Here is a 16,087-nt window from a genome sequence, read left to right on the forward strand (position 1 = left end):
ATCTTCCTCTATTTTATATGTGGGACGCTGCCACAGCATGGCTTGATGAGTGGTGTGTAGGTCTGCGAGTGGGTTCCAAACCCACGAACTCCAGGCCCCCGAAGCAGAGCGCGTGAACTTAACACCATGCCACCAGGTCGGCCCCCTAACTACCAAATTCATGTTCTAGTTTCAGTACTCATTCCTCTTAACCTTTCCACAACATTTAGCATTGTTTATCATCTGTCTGTTCATCCATCCATTCAACCAATCAACCAAATAATAAATATTTAAAGAATATATATTTCCAAGGCACTATATTAGATTCTGGGGATAGAGATAAACCTGGTCTTTGCCGTCATATAGCTTACATTTAGGAGAGAGAGACATTAAATAACTAATTACAAAATTATTTAGTTACAAATGTGATAACAGAAAAATGCTGGATGCTAATAGAATACTACAGTACATAACTTTACGTACATGTGTACATTTGTATACACACGCACGTCCGTGCGTGCACACACCACATGTAGAATCTAAAGCAAAGCCAAGGAACTTTACTACCCACTGAGGCTTTGGTTCCCCAAATCCAATGCAGAATTCAATTGGCTATTGTGGGAGGCCTCTTTTTTTTAAGCCAGAGATGCCTAAGTGTCCTATGACAGGACAAGCCAAAGGCCTGCTCTGCCTACTTCTACCCAAAGTCAAACCTCAGATCTAAGCATGACGCTGGGGGCGCTCCATCAGGGGAGGAAGAGCCATATGAGGGAAGAGAGAGAGACTGGTCCTGCCCCCAGGGCCTTGACGATCTGCTCCAGGCACTTTTTGGGTGGGAGGTTGTGGGGGATTGGTGGGAAGGAAGGGAGAGAACTTTTGAGGAAGCAGACACTCTCACAAATCTTTTCTTTCCTTGTCTTCCTATGCACCATACTCTCTCAGCCAACCTCCTATTCTCTTCTGCATTGCTCTTTCTCTAGTGTCTCTGTGGGTTTTGGTGTGTCCCAGTGTTCTGCCATTGGGCCATTCTGTATGTCCTACCTGGATGTTTCACCTGCATCCAGGGCTTCAACTACCATCCACACATTGATGACTTTCAAGACTATTTTTTCACTTGGATAGTTTGCAGATACCTCAGATTTAGCATGTTCTAAACACAATTCATTAGTGTCTTTCTAACAAACCCGGTCTGCTTCCTCCTATATTTCTTTGTTTTTGGTGAGGAAGATTGGCCCTGAGCTAACATCTGTGTCCATCTTCCTCTCTTTTGTATGTGGGACAAAGCCACAGTGTGGCTTGATGTGCGGTGCGTAGGTCTGCGCCTGGGATCCGAACCTGCGAACCCCGTGCCACCGAAGTGGAGCGTGTGAACTTAACCACTACACCACTGGGCCAGCCCCCCTCCTATATTTCTTAAGAGAACAGTAAAAGGCAATCATTCAGACTCTCAAGCTCAAAGACTGGCAGTCAGCCTAGACTCCTTGCTGTTCCTTATCTCTCACCTCCTATTGCTTCTTCTTCAGAATTGTCTCATATTTTTAACTACAGTGCCCTGATTTCATCTGTTCACCTCTTTGCGGAATAATTGCTTCAATGCAAAGGCTCTTGGCTTTGGAGTCTGACACATCTAATTTTGAATCCTGACTTGCCTACTTACTAGCTGTATGACCTTTGGCAGGTTACTTAACTTCTCTAAGCCTCAGGGTTATAAAGAGACACAGTATCTAGCTCATGGGGTTATTTTGAAAATTAAATAAATGATACATTTAAATTACTATACATACTCTCTGGTCCGTAGTAATAACTCCGTAAATGTTCACTCGTTATTGTTTTTATTATTGCTTCTTATGGTTGTTGTGAAGATGAGGACAAGTCTATAAAGACCTATCAGTGTTTGACATATTGTAATCACTGAGTAAATGATATCATATTCTTTCCTTGTGACCTCCAGTTCTGTACTCCAGTCTCCTTCAAAATACACCAGAGTTATCTTTCTTAAAAAAAAGTTCCCATTATTTTCCTGCTTTTAGCTCTCCATTGCTCAGAGGAGTAAGTCTGCACTTAGTCTGGCAGTCCCTGTCTTTCCCAGTCCTGCCCTGTCCTCCCTCTGCAAACTCACTTCCCACCTTTCTTCCTCCTCAGTCACATGATGCTTCTCTCTCACCACTCGGAGTATACCGCACCCTTTTATGATCTAGACCTTGGACCTGCTGTTCTGTCTGCTTAGATCTCTTCCCTACTCTTCATCCATTTATCTATTAAGGTCATGCCCTCCATGAAGCCCGCTTCCCCACATCCTCCGGTGAGAGTCGATGGCTTCTTTGTCTATACCCTGCTGTACTTGTGTGTAACTTTGTTCTAATATTTACCGAGTTGTAATTTACCTGCTTGTATGTTTGCTTCCTCCATTTGACAACATGTTCCTAAGGGGAGGACTTAAGTTCTGATTATTGTCACAGCTCAGTGCCTGGCATGGTATGATGCTTGGTATTTGGTAATCATTCAGTGAATGATGAATAAAGAGCCCTGGAGTTAGTTCCAAAGAGAACTTCCAGAAATGTTATCAGTTATTGGTACTATTAGAATTAGGGCATAGCCTCCTAAGTTATCTCTTTTAAAAGGGCAGCATCGATGTGAATGTTTAATATCTGATATGTTTGTAAAGAAGTCTTTCTAGCTTATTTGTAGACACCTGGAGGGAAAAGCAACCAAGCTTCGTTACACCGCTCCTTGGGATGAAATATCTGACATCCCTATAATTGGATATGGGTCCCATCTGTGCAGAGAGCATGGCACAGGCTGGAGGCAGATGGCATTTTTGAGATGTCATTTGCAGTTGATGTAGTGAATGGGGAAGAAGGAAGGACAAGAAAGGAAACTTTCATGTCTGTGTCTCCTTTCTAATCTCTGCTTGGGTGGCAAAGGGGCCCCGAGTGAGAAGGAAATTTGCTTTACTGGCAACTCAGAGAGAAGGTGTGGATGTTCTCTTTCCTTCTGGACCAGGTGGTGAGTTGGTATCAGAGGGATGTGTGCATGAGCAGAGGAGTCCAGAGCTCTAGGGTGTTGAAGGGCAGCAGAGAGAGAAGGGGCCAGGAATATTTGGGGCTTGTTCAAGCTGATAAAAGACTGGTACCAGCATCATCTTTATGCTACGCAAGGGGGTGAATGGTTAGGATCTTTGCATCTCTTAGGGTACCCATGTCCACAGCTAGAGTATTTCTTTGATTTCAAATTATCTGTGCTCTGGGAAGAAGTATTGATGTAGAGACCCAGGGGTGTTTTAGACAGTCATAGGTGATCCTCTGGTGTCTCTCCAGGAGTTTGCCTCTTTTCTTCTCTCTGCCTCCATTTATTCCCATATACTGATAGCTGACCTGGGCTTACCCAAGACCAGGTAATGTGGGACATAGAATCTCGGAAATGCTGCTGATGAGGTGCTTTTGTAAAGACATAAACTCTTCTGTGGGCAAAGAGATCAGTAGACCAGGGTCTTTCTAAAGGTGACATTGGCTCTGAGTACCAGAGAAATGAGTTGACCCTACAAGGGCCTAAGGTGCAGGATCCCTTTTCCACTTGGAGGCTGAGCAGAGATTTACTAGAAGAGAAGGACAGGAGCTGAGTTGAGGAGAGCCATTTTGAGATGGAGAATTATCTTTCTCACCCTTTTTGTGTGTGTGTGTGTGTGTGTGTGTGAGGAAGATCGGCCCTGAGCTAACATCTGCCAATCCCCCTCTTTCTCCTGAGGAAGACTGGCCCTGGGCTAACATCCATGCCCATCTTCCTCCACTTTATGTGGGACGCCGCCACAGCGTGGCTTGACAAGCGGTGCGTCGGTGCGCACCGGGATCTGAACCTTAACAGCTTGCGCCACCAGGCCGGCCCCCTTTCTCACCCTTCTTGATGGGAGTCTTACCTTGGGTTTCCCAGAAAACAGAGCCTGAGGCAGAGGGCTTATATTTATCACACAATAGGGAATGATATCCCAGGGAGCAGGAGTGAGGGCTAAGGTGAGTAAAGCAGGGAGGAAGGAGAGCCGATAGAAGACGCCTTGTTGCACTGGGTCCACTAAGTGCAGATGATCGCTCCTTCTGTGCAACAGTGCCCTGGGAGGGCTTTGTAGGACTGCCCTTCAGGGGGAAGAAGGATGGGGGAAGATTTACCCACTATCTCCTGTCCCCTTGAGGTGTTAATCCCCCTGCACTTCCAGATTGCATGTGCTTAGGTGTAGGTGCCCCAGCAGGAAAGCCCCAGAAGGGGAGATAAGACACAGTCATGTTGTCAAAGCCCATGTCAGGCTGGAACAAGGCACAGGTGAGGCTGAGAGGTTCTAAAGAATCCATAAGGGATGTCTGATTCAGTGGGAAAGTGGAATATTCCCGTTTGGTGAAATGAGGATTCTCTCCTTTAGGGATGATAGTATGGGAGCTTCTATCTGCGGGGAATTTTATTCTTTTTGATGCTATTGTAAATGAAATTGTTTTCTTAATTTCATTTTTGCATTGTTCCTTGCTAGTATACAGAAATACAACTGATTTTTGTACATTCACCTTGTATCCTACAACCTGGCTGAACTCCTTTCTTAGCTCTAATAGTTTTTATTTTTGTAAATTCCTTAAGATTTTTTATAGACAAGATTATGTCGTCTGGAAATAGAGATCGTTTTACATACCTGCAGGGAATTTTAATTTGATTTTAAGTAGATAAAAAGCTAGAGCCTTGCCCTCTTCCCATCTGAACAACTTCCTAGGTGCTTAACTGGGTCCAGTGGAAACTGTGTTACCTCAGGGAGCCAAGACCCTAATACGGTTTCCCATGTTGACAAATTCGTTACATGAAATACATGCAGCATATTTAAAAGAAGCAGAACACTCGAAGAAATCAGTGGCTTCCTGATAGATCAAGATTAAATAGCTTCAGTTAAAGGAATCCCAGAAGTATCCAGGGACCTTGTGGAGAATTTATTTAGTTTACCCCAGGCTGCTCCTGAGGAATGATCCTGTGTGGTGATGCGTGTCATGTCCCTCTTGGGAACAGCAATCACCTGAAAATAAGAGTGCTCGGTCAGCTGGGTGGGGTGAAGAAGCCAGAGCAAATCCTACCTGTGTGGCTGCAGGGATGACTCAGGGCACAGCTCTGGGCCTCTTTCCATCCCACATGAGTAGAACACCAGTGGCATCCAGTGGCCTGTGAGACCAATCACAGGTTGGAATTCTTACCCATATTCAAGCAGGACTCTCCTTTTCCTCCAGGTTGGGTAATGGGCCAGGCTCATTCATGGTGAAGATAAATGGGGTGATTGGCCTGGGGTAGCTTGAATTGCCTGATTTGGTTTCTGAATCAGAGCATGAATGGTGATCAGCAGAGATATCAGCTGGGCAGATAAACTAAGTCGTGCCCTAGTTTGGTGGTTTCTTACAAAACTAAACATACTCTTGCCATACCATTCAGCAATCTCGCTCCTTGGTATTTACCCAAATGAGTTGAAGGTTTATGTCTACACAAAAAACTGCACACAGATGTTTATAGAAGCTTTATTCATAATTGCCAAAACTTGGAAGCAACTGAGATGTCCTTCAGTAGGTGAATGGATAAATAAACTGTAGTACATCCAGACAATGGAATATTATTCAGCACTAAAAAGAAATGAGCTATCCAGCCATGGAGAAACAAAGAGGAATCTTAAATGCTCCTTACTAAATGAAAGAAGCCGGTCTGAAGAGGCTACATACTGTATGATTCCAACTATATGGCATTCTGGAAAAGGCAAAACCATGGAGACAGTAACAGGATCAGTGGTTACCAGGGGTTGGAAGGGAGGAGGGATAAATAGAGTATTTTTAGGGCAGTGAAAGTACTCTGTATGATACCATAATGATGGATACATGTCATTATACTTTTGTCCAAACCCATAGAATGTACAACACCAAGATGAACCCTGATGTAAACTGTGGACTTTGGGTGATAATGATGTGTCAGTGTAGGTTAATCAATTGTAAACAAATGCACTAGTCTGGTGGGGGATGTTGATAATGGGGGAGGCTGTGCATGTGTGGGGCAGGGGCCATTTGAGAATTCTCTATACCTTCCCCTCAATTTTGCTGTGAATCTAAAACTGCCCTTACAAAGAATAGAGTCTTAAAAAAAAAAGCAAAACACTAAGTCATGCCTTTCAATGTTGTCACCATTAGGATTTCTCCAAAGCCCACTGGTGCATTTTGTGAATGGACTCTCTCTTCTTCTATTTTAGAAATAATTACAGAAATTATTGATGTATCAGTGTTCAATAACACCTGTGTGAGGTGGCAAATAAACCCAGGAAGGATAAATTCCAAGATTGTCTATGTGGTAAGTAAAATGATCTACTTTTTCCTGCTAGGGCAGAAATAGTATCCTATGGGAACATGAGTTGGAAGGACTAGCTTCCATAAGAGTTTCTCAATCTAATTGCTTTCCAATTCCATTGTCCTTTTAAAAAATGATCAGAATTTTTAAGATATCTGGATTATTTTATTTTACATTTTGTGTTTAATGTGTTTGTCATTCAACAGGGTGTATGTGTGGGGATGTGTTTATATTTGGCATCATCATTATCGCTTGTTCCCAAGCACTTGTATTTCACTCCCCCAGATCATCGTGCTAGAAGCATCTGCTGACTTGGTGACAGGAAGCAGCGAGTGGTTCTCAGGTTGTGGCTGCCTCCATTCATTGCTGGTCACTTGTGTGCAGGATAGCACTCCCTAGAGGGACTCCTCATTTTATGTCACTTCTTAGGGTTCATTGATTCCTGGGCTGATCAGACTTCGTCATCAGATACCTGATAGCAGAGGTTTACCTTATTTATCTCCCCGAGGTGTGCAGTGCAGTGTGAAAGGGGATAGTAGGAGAACAGGATCCAGCACCACAAAGTCTCTCTCAGTTGTTTTAACCAGGGTCATGGTGGGTTCTCTTGTCTTTTTCCCTCACAAAGATATACATAAAAGGACAACGGTTGGACCCTATGGAGTCAGTTCATGAGAAGACAGTCAACTTGACCACAGACAGCAGGACTCCAGAAGTGTGCCTAGATTTGTACCAAGCCACCAACTATACCATGAGCATTTCCACTGCCCCCCCCAGACGCTCTGTGCCAGCCACCATTGGGTTCCAGACAGCTGGTAGGTGGAGATGAAGGTCTCATTTCCTCTGAGAAAATGCTAAGCACAGGGTGTGGGGTAATGTGCTTCAGAATCAACTGGGCAGGAGAGTTCATAGTTGCTTTCTGACATTTGTAGCCAGGAGAATGTAATTGCTCCAGGGGTCAGAACAGAGCAGGTCTAGTAGGAGAGATTCCTATCTATTGATGCCAGGCTGAATGGGCACTGCTGTATTGTTTCTCAGCTCTGTCCTCTGGTTGAAATAGAAGGTAATAAGAAGGCATTTAAAAGAGGAGAACATTAAGTGATGATGCAATCTATTCTCAATTATCCAAGGCAATAGAAGATTGCCATGTGGCTTATCTTCAGTAAGAAACTAAAAGTTATTTGACTCTTGCCTATAAAAGAGGAGGAACCAGGGAGGCTGACCTAGTAGCTTTATATCTAGGATGCCATTGATGCCATTTATTATTTTGGGGGATTTGAGGTAGTTCTCAACTAGCTCTTTGATGTCCCTCTTAAGAAAATGTACCTCAACTTGCAAGTATTGCTGCCACTAGGAACTGGGAAGTGACAGGGATTTGGCAGAAATAATCAAAAAGTCTGTTATCTTAATATGAAGCCAACTACGAAATTGCACAAATTAGGTCTCAGGATACTTGTATATAAATAAAACAAAATGATTTCATTCTAAGTAAATAATATGTAGGGTAAGATATTGTAAAATTAATGTGGTAACTAATTAAAAAAACTTGTTCGAAATTAATAATCAACTGCTGTGGATTTATTAGGAATACGTCTTCTTCAAAAGATTATCCCAGGACTTCAAACTCATCTGTCACTGTTCAGTCAGAATGACAGCTTGCTCTTCAGTGTCAGCTGTTTTCACTAATATCCAATTACCTCTTCACGTTAATTTCCACTGGGAAAAGCATGGTCTTTGGGGTCAGACAGACCTGGTTTTGCATCTTAACTCTGTGTTGAAGAGTTGGGTGACCGTGGCTGAGTTTTTTTTATCTCCAGACCTCTTTCCTCTGTCTGAAATTTTAAGTGGAATTGGATTACATTCTTAAATTACTCTAGTGAGAACTGGGATTTTTATTGAGTCATTCCAACTGGGAACAAGGTACGTTTCTACATTTTTATGTAGAAAGTTTATGTAAAGTTTTATCTTTTCATTTATGCTCTGTTGTAAAGATTTGTGATGCCCTTCCTCTAGATCCCGCACATTTACCAAGCTGATTTCATTATTAACGTTATGCTAGTTCTCTTAAAATGAATTGAGAAGTTTTCCATATTTTTTGTGCTCTGGAAAAGTTTATATCACTTTGGAATTATTCTCTTCCTTTAAAGTTGGACACATTTGCTCATAAGATCATTTAAGTTTCACCTTTTTTGAGAGATAATTCTTTGATAACCTTGTCAATTTCTTCTGTGATTTTTTTTTTTTTTTTCCCCTTTGGTCCGTTTATGTTTCCCACATTTTCTTGAGTCAATTTTTATAATTATATTTTCCCCAAAAAATGTCCATTTGGTTGAGATTTTAAATATATTGGCAGAATGTCATATGGAATATTTGTTTACAACTCCTCTGGGGTTATGGGTTATATAACCCCAGGTTATTTTGATTCCTAATTTTTTCTCTCTTTCTTTTTAAAAATCAGTTAGCTTAGCTTGGGTTGTCTGTTTTATTACTGTTCTTTTCTCCAAAGGATAAACTCTTGGGTTTTTAAATTGTTTTGCTTTTTTCTATCTTGTTAATTTTTCCCCTTAAGTTGGTTATATTGTTCTATTACTAAATTCTTGAGTTGAATGCATAATTCAACTTATTTCCATTCTTTCCTGTTTTTTTTTTTTGTGTGTGTGTGAGGAAGATCAGCCCTGAGCTAACATCCATGCCAATCCTCCTCTTTTTGCTGAGAAGGACTGGTCCTGGGCTAACATCCGTGCCCATCCTCCTCCACTTTATGTGGGACGCCACCACAACATGGCCTGACAAGTGGTGCGTCGGTGTGTGCCCGGGATCCTAGCCTGGGCCGCCAGCAGCAGAGCGCGCGCACTTAACTGCTATGCTACGGGACCAACCCCCATTCTTTCCTGTTTGATAATAAAAGTCTTTCATGCTTCTTTTTCCCTTCCAGATTTGAGCTTTGGCAGAATTCATTAGGCCTTGATACATGTTCTGTTTATCCTTACTTTCAAGGCATGATATAATTGTTATTCTGATTTTCCCTTTGATTGAAGAATTATTTATGAGTGTGTTAATATAAGTTCTTTTTATCTTTACTTTCAAAACATTATATAATTGCTATTTTAATTTCCCCATTGATTGAAGGATTAATTATAAGTGTGTTATACAAGTGGTAGGTTTTGTTTTTTAACATTTACACTTTGTTTTTAATTTCTAGTCTTATTACACTTTGGTATTCTCTGGAGGGATTTATGACATTTTCTTGGGGCTTATTATTTGGCAAAGTTTTGTGATAATAAGGCAGAGTGCTTGTAGGTAGAGTAAGATCTGGTCTTAAATCAACTCTATTAATAATGTTATTCAGGACTTACGTTTTTTTGTTGTTTTTTGCTTACTTGGATTGCCATTTTTCTCAGTTTCTCTTAGAAATTCTAATTGTTTCACACACTTTGATGTTATGATATGTTATGTTCATGACTGATATCTTAATTGTAGATTCTAACTTTCACTAGTAACAAATGGCTCACTTTTTCTTGTTTAATATTTTTTGCCTTGAATTATACTTTGATAGTAATATTGGTTTTCTTGATTCCTTTGTGCTTCTATTTGCATGATATGCCTTTTCCCACTTTTGTTCTTAAAAGCTCTCTAGATAACATTGCTGTAGATGTACTCCGGGAGACAGCCTATATTGCAAACCTTTCTGAGAAAAGTTTTGAGTAGATAAGCAATTTGCATTAGTGTTGGTTGTGATATGATTTTTGTTTCTTCGTTCATTGTTTTATTTTTCGCTTTTTTATGCTACTTTATGTCCATTGTTTTCCATCTTTTTGCTCCACAGATTTCTTTTTCAGTGATTCCGACATTTTGCTTTTATTCTACATTACACATTAAAAACCAAAACAAATCCTATTTGAATCTGTATTTCTCTGATTACCAGTGTTAAGATGGAAATAATGTTAGCTTCTGCCTGAATAAGACACGGAAGTTAGCATTCTGTATTTCTTTTTATTCCTTCCCCTCTTGCTTCTCTTATGTTATTGGTTTAATACAACATTTTATTGCCAGCTTCTTATTTTTCATTATTTTTAGCATGTATTACATCTTTAAAGAATTCATTTTGATATTGATTTATAGCAATGTTTATAACAATTGTTTAAGCAAGTATATGTTTTAATAGTTTCAGTGCTTACTACCAGTCCTTTCATGCTAAAGTTTCTGTATTTTTTCTCTTTTTTTATCTCTCTCTGCACAATGATTTCTGTCTTCTCCTCACTGAGGAATGGAGTACTTTCTGAGCCCATGATTATCTGAGAATGTCTTTTTGTTGCCTTCACAAGTAAATGGGAGCTTGAGCGAAGAAAAAATTCTTGGGCCATACATAACCTTTGTTGTCAGAATTCTGGAGGCGTTTCATATTGGCTTTGGGAATTTAAAGTTTCAAAAGAGGAATTTCAAGAAGGTGTGATTTTTTAAAACAAATGCTATGTAGATAATCTGATTTTTTGGACTGGCTATCATAGAGGCTTTCTTTATGTGTGAAATTCAAGAGTTTAATCATTTATTCATACACATGGTAAATGTTTATTGACCACCTACTATGTGTTTGACACTGTTTTAGGCATTGGGAATTCAATAGTGAATGAGACAGATTTCCCTTCTTTCATGAAACTTCAGTCGTGGGTGGTATAAATGTTAATGTTTTTCACTAAGTTTTCTTTGTACTCTGTGAGTTTTGGATCTTCAGATTTCAGTTTATCTACATTAGGAACATTTTCTTTCACTGAATCTCTGATTGTGGCTTTTTTTTTTTTTTGACCCTTGAAATGCTCCTATGTGGAATTTCTTGTCTGTCTGCATTGGTCTGCCATTTTCTTCTTTTTTATATCCATGTCTTTTTCCTCTGCCTTCTGGGAGTATGTAGCAAGTTTGTTCTTTATACGCATTTATGCATACGTGCATTGACATTTCTGATCTTTACTATTTTAATGCACTTTCAATTCTGTTGTTGCACATTCATTTCCTTTTGTTTTTTGCCTCATCTACTTCCCTTTTTATTTCTGCTTCTCTCAACCAGTTTCCTCTCCGCAATTGCATTCTCTTATTATCTCACCCTTTATCTGTTTGAACCCATCTTTAAAATTTTTTACTGAAAGTACAAACAGATGTTGCCTAATTTTACCATACTTTGCTCAATATTTTTTTTCAAAAGTGTGTTCATTCTTTGCCTCCTAAGCATGGTCTCCTTCTTCTTTGTAGAATCATTTCGTAGCTTTTTTTTTTTGCTTCTAGATCACTTGTCCTTGGAAGATAAAAGTTTTATCTAGGTCTGACATTTCCCTCATAATAAAATGGATGGTATTCCCTTTGATCTTGCTTTTTATTGGATAATGTTAGTGTGCTTATTTCAGATCTCATCTTGAAGGATTTACCGCTGGTCGGATGATCCAGCATCCTTTGGGGAGCAGCTGTGAGAAAGCCCACTGCTCTGAGCTTTATTCCTGAGCACTGTGCTGTCTGGATTGGTGAAGTTGTTGCTCTTGGGCCAGCTCATTGTTGCCTGGCGTCATTATGGTGCTATAGCCTAGAGAGGCAGGAAAGAACCAAGTGCCTCCTTCTGCCAACCCAGGCTCTCTGTCAGGTGGAACCTCCAGGTCTCTTGGCCTCCCCTTAGAAGTCCTTGCCTGTGACTGATCTCCAGTGTGCTAACGGAGGGCTATTATTAGTAGTAGTAGGAGTAGTAGTAATAGGAGTGTATCTCCCCTGGCTGCCTTTCAGAATTGCCTGGTGAATTAAAAAAAAAAAATACAGATGTCCTAGCTTTACTTCAGATCTGCTGTGTCTGAGTGATTCTGATATATAGTTAGGATTGGGAACCACTGAACTAAATGGCTCCAGATGGAACATTCATCACTTGTTTGCCTTGTGGCCTGTCCATGCCTCCAGCCCCCACCACTGTGGGCACCAGTCCTCCTCCGGTTCCTTCCTTTGAGGCTTTGAGACTGTGCTCTTTTGCTTGGAAGGCATGTTGCACAGAAGCCCTCAGTGTCTTTCTTTCTCCTAGTCTCTTCCACACTGTGCTTAGCAGAAACATCTTCATGTTTTTGCCTTGTGTATGGCAACCAACCCTCCTTTCCAACCCAGATGCAAATTTTGACCCATTTTTACTATTCTCAGTCACTTCTGTCAGGATTGCGGGTGGGAAGTGGGAGCCAGATGCTTTTGTTCACGTTACCATCTTCTCCTGAATTCAGACTATAATGGCTATAAGTGGGAAAATCATATTGAGATGGGAACTATGCAGATAGTACTTCTGCTGTGTGTTCTGTTTCCGTACGGACATATACATGTATATATGTACGTGGTTTTTCTTACATTTATACATTTGCCTCAAAATCGTATGCATACGTGTGGCAATTTTTGTATCTGATGTCCTTATGAAGTATTTAAAATAAAAGTTGTGAAGATAAAGGAGAGCACTTGTGATAGGTCTTCAAATTCTCTCTCATAAGCATATTTTTATATTTTCCAATTATAGCCAAGAATATTTTCTCCCAGCTAATTGCCTTGTGCTGCATATGTCAGTGATATTGAAAATGCTGTGGACAATTCTGATTTTGAATAGAATAATTTATTGTTATCATTATTTCTTCTTAGCTAGCAGAGACTCCCGTGGGAGAAATACACATAAAAGGTAGTTAGAAAAAGCTTCTCTCTGATAGACATTTAAACTTTTTCTCATTTGTAGAAAATGTAAAGGCTTGTTTGTTAGGAAATTTGCTTTTCCTTGGAAATTAGCCATGGTACTCCTGGACTTTCTGTGAGTTCTTTACTCATCAGTAATAAACCTTTTCTTTTTGATTACATTAAGAAAATAGACCACTGAAGAAATGAATTTGACTGAAGAGGCATGAAATGACTTTTTTTAATACAGTGGTTGGAATAAGTCTGCTCTCTGATTATTTTACTGCCTCAGTACTCACCTGAGTAGCTTTTGAAATGCTGTCTACTGTGAGAACAAACATCTTGCCTAGTCATCTATTTTCTGGTCATCTTCTAGGTTGGAAACACCTGCTCTGAGAGTTCTAATCCATGGTGTTTGACTTTTCTTAACCTCTTTCTTTATTCTTAGACTTTCTGGCTATTGATATGCTTACCTTCATGACATTTTACTTAGGTAGTGTTCAAGTGATAGGATTAACTTTCTAAAAATATCACAGCTTTATTAGTTTATAGTGATTTTTAAATATGCATGATTTCATTTGATTCTCTCAATAACCTGTGATGTAAGAAAAGCAAACTGGATTACTTGATTTCATAAGTAAGGAAACTGAGGTTCAGAGGGGTTAAGTGACTTAGCTAAGGTCGTGCAATTCAGAAGTTGTAGAGCCAGGACTTGAAGCCAAATGTAATGATCTTGCTGTTAATCACCCTGTTGGCTCTCTTAAGATGTCAGAGTTTCAATTGTACTTGGCCATGATATGTTTTGGTAAGATGATGCAACCTTTCCATATGTTTTCTCTTACCTTTTAGAAGATGATCTCCTAGAAGATGATGGAATTTTCAATATTTCAATATTTAATGAAGCTTGTTTGAAATTGAACAGGCGTTCTAGGAAAGTTGGATCAGAACGAACGTACCAAGTAAGCTCTCTTATGCTATCCGTCAAAGAATTGTGTCACTTAAACTTTTGGGTATTCTCCAAGTGAGGATCCAAAGTTTTTAAAAACACTAACACAATGAACTTCTAGACAGTCTGATTTTTGTTTCTAGAGATGGATGTGAGATGTGAGATGGATGCAAGTGAGGGACTAAATTGAAGCAGGACGCTATATTTGGTGACTTGCTGTCATTTTCCTTTGGTATTTCACATGTGTTATATTTTATGTTACAGCTTATTTTGTCATCAAATTCCCTGTTGGATGTGGATTTTTAAGAAACTCCTTGCATGACTATTGGTCCTCGTTTAACTTGACTTTTTAAAAATCACAAATCTCAAGTAAAATTATAAGTAAATTCAGGGAGGAACTGAGATTTGTTATTTTTATGTCATTTTTAGTGCCTAGCAAATCATCTGGCAGAGTAGACTAAGTATTAAATTCAAATTCATTCATTCATTCCTTAACCATTTACCAAAAGAAAGTCATGTATTAGGACCTGGAATTTTCAATTCAAACTAATATAAATATATAAGTAAACAGACAACTGCAATATGGTATAATAAGTGCTTTGATAAAAAGTGAATCAATGGAAAGGGAAATTGTGTGTTTGTGTGTGTGTATGTCCAGGTACAATTTTTTTTTTTTTTAACAAGAAGCAAAGACTATGCTGAATCATAGAGAATGAGTAGGAATTAACCAGATAAAAGATGTGAGGTGTGGGTGAAGAAGGGCATTGTGGGCAAGTAGAGGAGCATGTTGGATAATAGAGAACGTGGCTCTCTTGGGGAACAGAGAAAACAAGGGAGAACAGGAAGAGATGAGGCAAAAATCTAAGCAGTGGGCAGATCACGAAAAGCCCTGTATCCTGTAATTTTGAGTTTGGATCTTATTTTGATGTCTATGTGAAGCCACTGAAGGATTTTAAGCAGGTGAGTGAAATATTCAAATCTTCACATTAGAAAGAACACAGGGGCTAGAAACATATTCAAGTACCCAAGTAATTTAATATAAGATACAGAGGATTTTTTTCAAATGAGTACAGAAATAAATGGTTCTGGGACAATTGGTTAGCTACTTGGTTAAGAAAAAATCTTACACTAAAATGATACAAGAGTTAAATTGAAAAAAGTTACTATTTTTTAATATGTTAGACAAAGATTAATTGAAGTAACATGTGAAACACTCTCAACAAATTTGTTCTTAACAAATTCATTGGAAAAAAGTGAACATTCAAAGGCAGCTTGCAAAAGAGAATGTACATATTGCCAAAACACACATGAACACATTATGCCTCACTAGAGAGAAAAAAAAAATTAAACCATGAGATACTATGATTCTTGTATAAACTTGGGGAGAACACTATTACACACAGTACATCTATCAAAGTTGTATCTATCAACAACTTTTAGAAGTGTACTGTAATTAATTATTCAGATGTAAACAGAAAGATTAAGCTGTTCTCTGAAGCTGTATTTGTAGTAGGGGAAATTGGAAACTACTCAAATGTCCATCAATAGAGATTTGGTTAAATAAATAATCATGCATTCATCTGATTGAACACAATGCAGACACAAAATACGTTCGCTTCACACTGGACGGCATTTGCTGCTGTTGACCAAATATTCCTGGAGAATACTACTGAAATAGTGTCTTTTTCTCCTGTGGGTTTGACCCCTCTCCGTCTCCTTCACAAGATTCCCTTCCTCTGCCTTTCCCTTCCGTTTGATTACCCTCAAGGTTGTACCTTCCCTGTTCTCTTGCCATTCTGTACCCCTCTTTGGGCTGTCTTACCCAATCTCTTGACTTCCTTAAGTATCTCCATGCTCAAGACTCCTAAATCTGTTTCTTCAGGCCGTAATCTATTCTATAAGCTCTAAGCCCTGTACTCCTTGACTAGCTTCTTGTGCTTTCTTTCGCATTGTGTCTTCACATATGTGACCCTCCTACCTGCAGTGTTCTTCCCTTCCTTACTCTACCTGGCTAACTCATGCTTATTCTTCAAAGCTCAGCTCAGTCATCTCCCCTGGTGGAAGGTCTTCATTGACCTCCTGCCCCAAACGCTGTTCCTGCTACCTGAATGGTTTTTCCTGCCCTGACCTTTCATATCCCCAACTCACCTAGTC

General features: G+C 39.6%; 1 protein-coding gene across 4 annotated transcripts in view; it reads left to right on the forward strand.

The window, feature by feature from the left end:
- SUSD1 (sushi domain containing 1) overlaps positions 1-16,087 on the forward strand; it is a 116,017-nt gene that overhangs the window by 47,010 nt on the left and 52,920 nt on the right. For 3 of the 4 annotated variants that reach the window (XM_087419303.1, XM_087419305.1, XM_087419306.1), the window contains exons 7-9: positions 6,227-6,324; positions 6,947-7,133; positions 13,837-13,946. In XM_087419303.1, the coding sequence (XP_087275429.1) occupies positions 6,227-6,324; positions 6,947-7,133; positions 13,837-13,946 (395 nt within the window). The remainder of the gene's footprint in view (positions 1-6,226; positions 6,325-6,946; positions 7,134-13,836; positions 13,947-16,087) is intronic. The other variant, XM_087419304.1, reaches the window with a different exon arrangement.

Source organism: Ceratotherium simum, chromosome 29, assembly GCF_057802395.1.
Source record: "Ceratotherium simum simum isolate JZ-2026a chromosome 29, ASM5780239v1, whole genome shotgun sequence".
Taxonomy (NCBI): domain Eukaryota; kingdom Metazoa; phylum Chordata; class Mammalia; order Perissodactyla; family Rhinocerotidae; genus Ceratotherium; species Ceratotherium simum.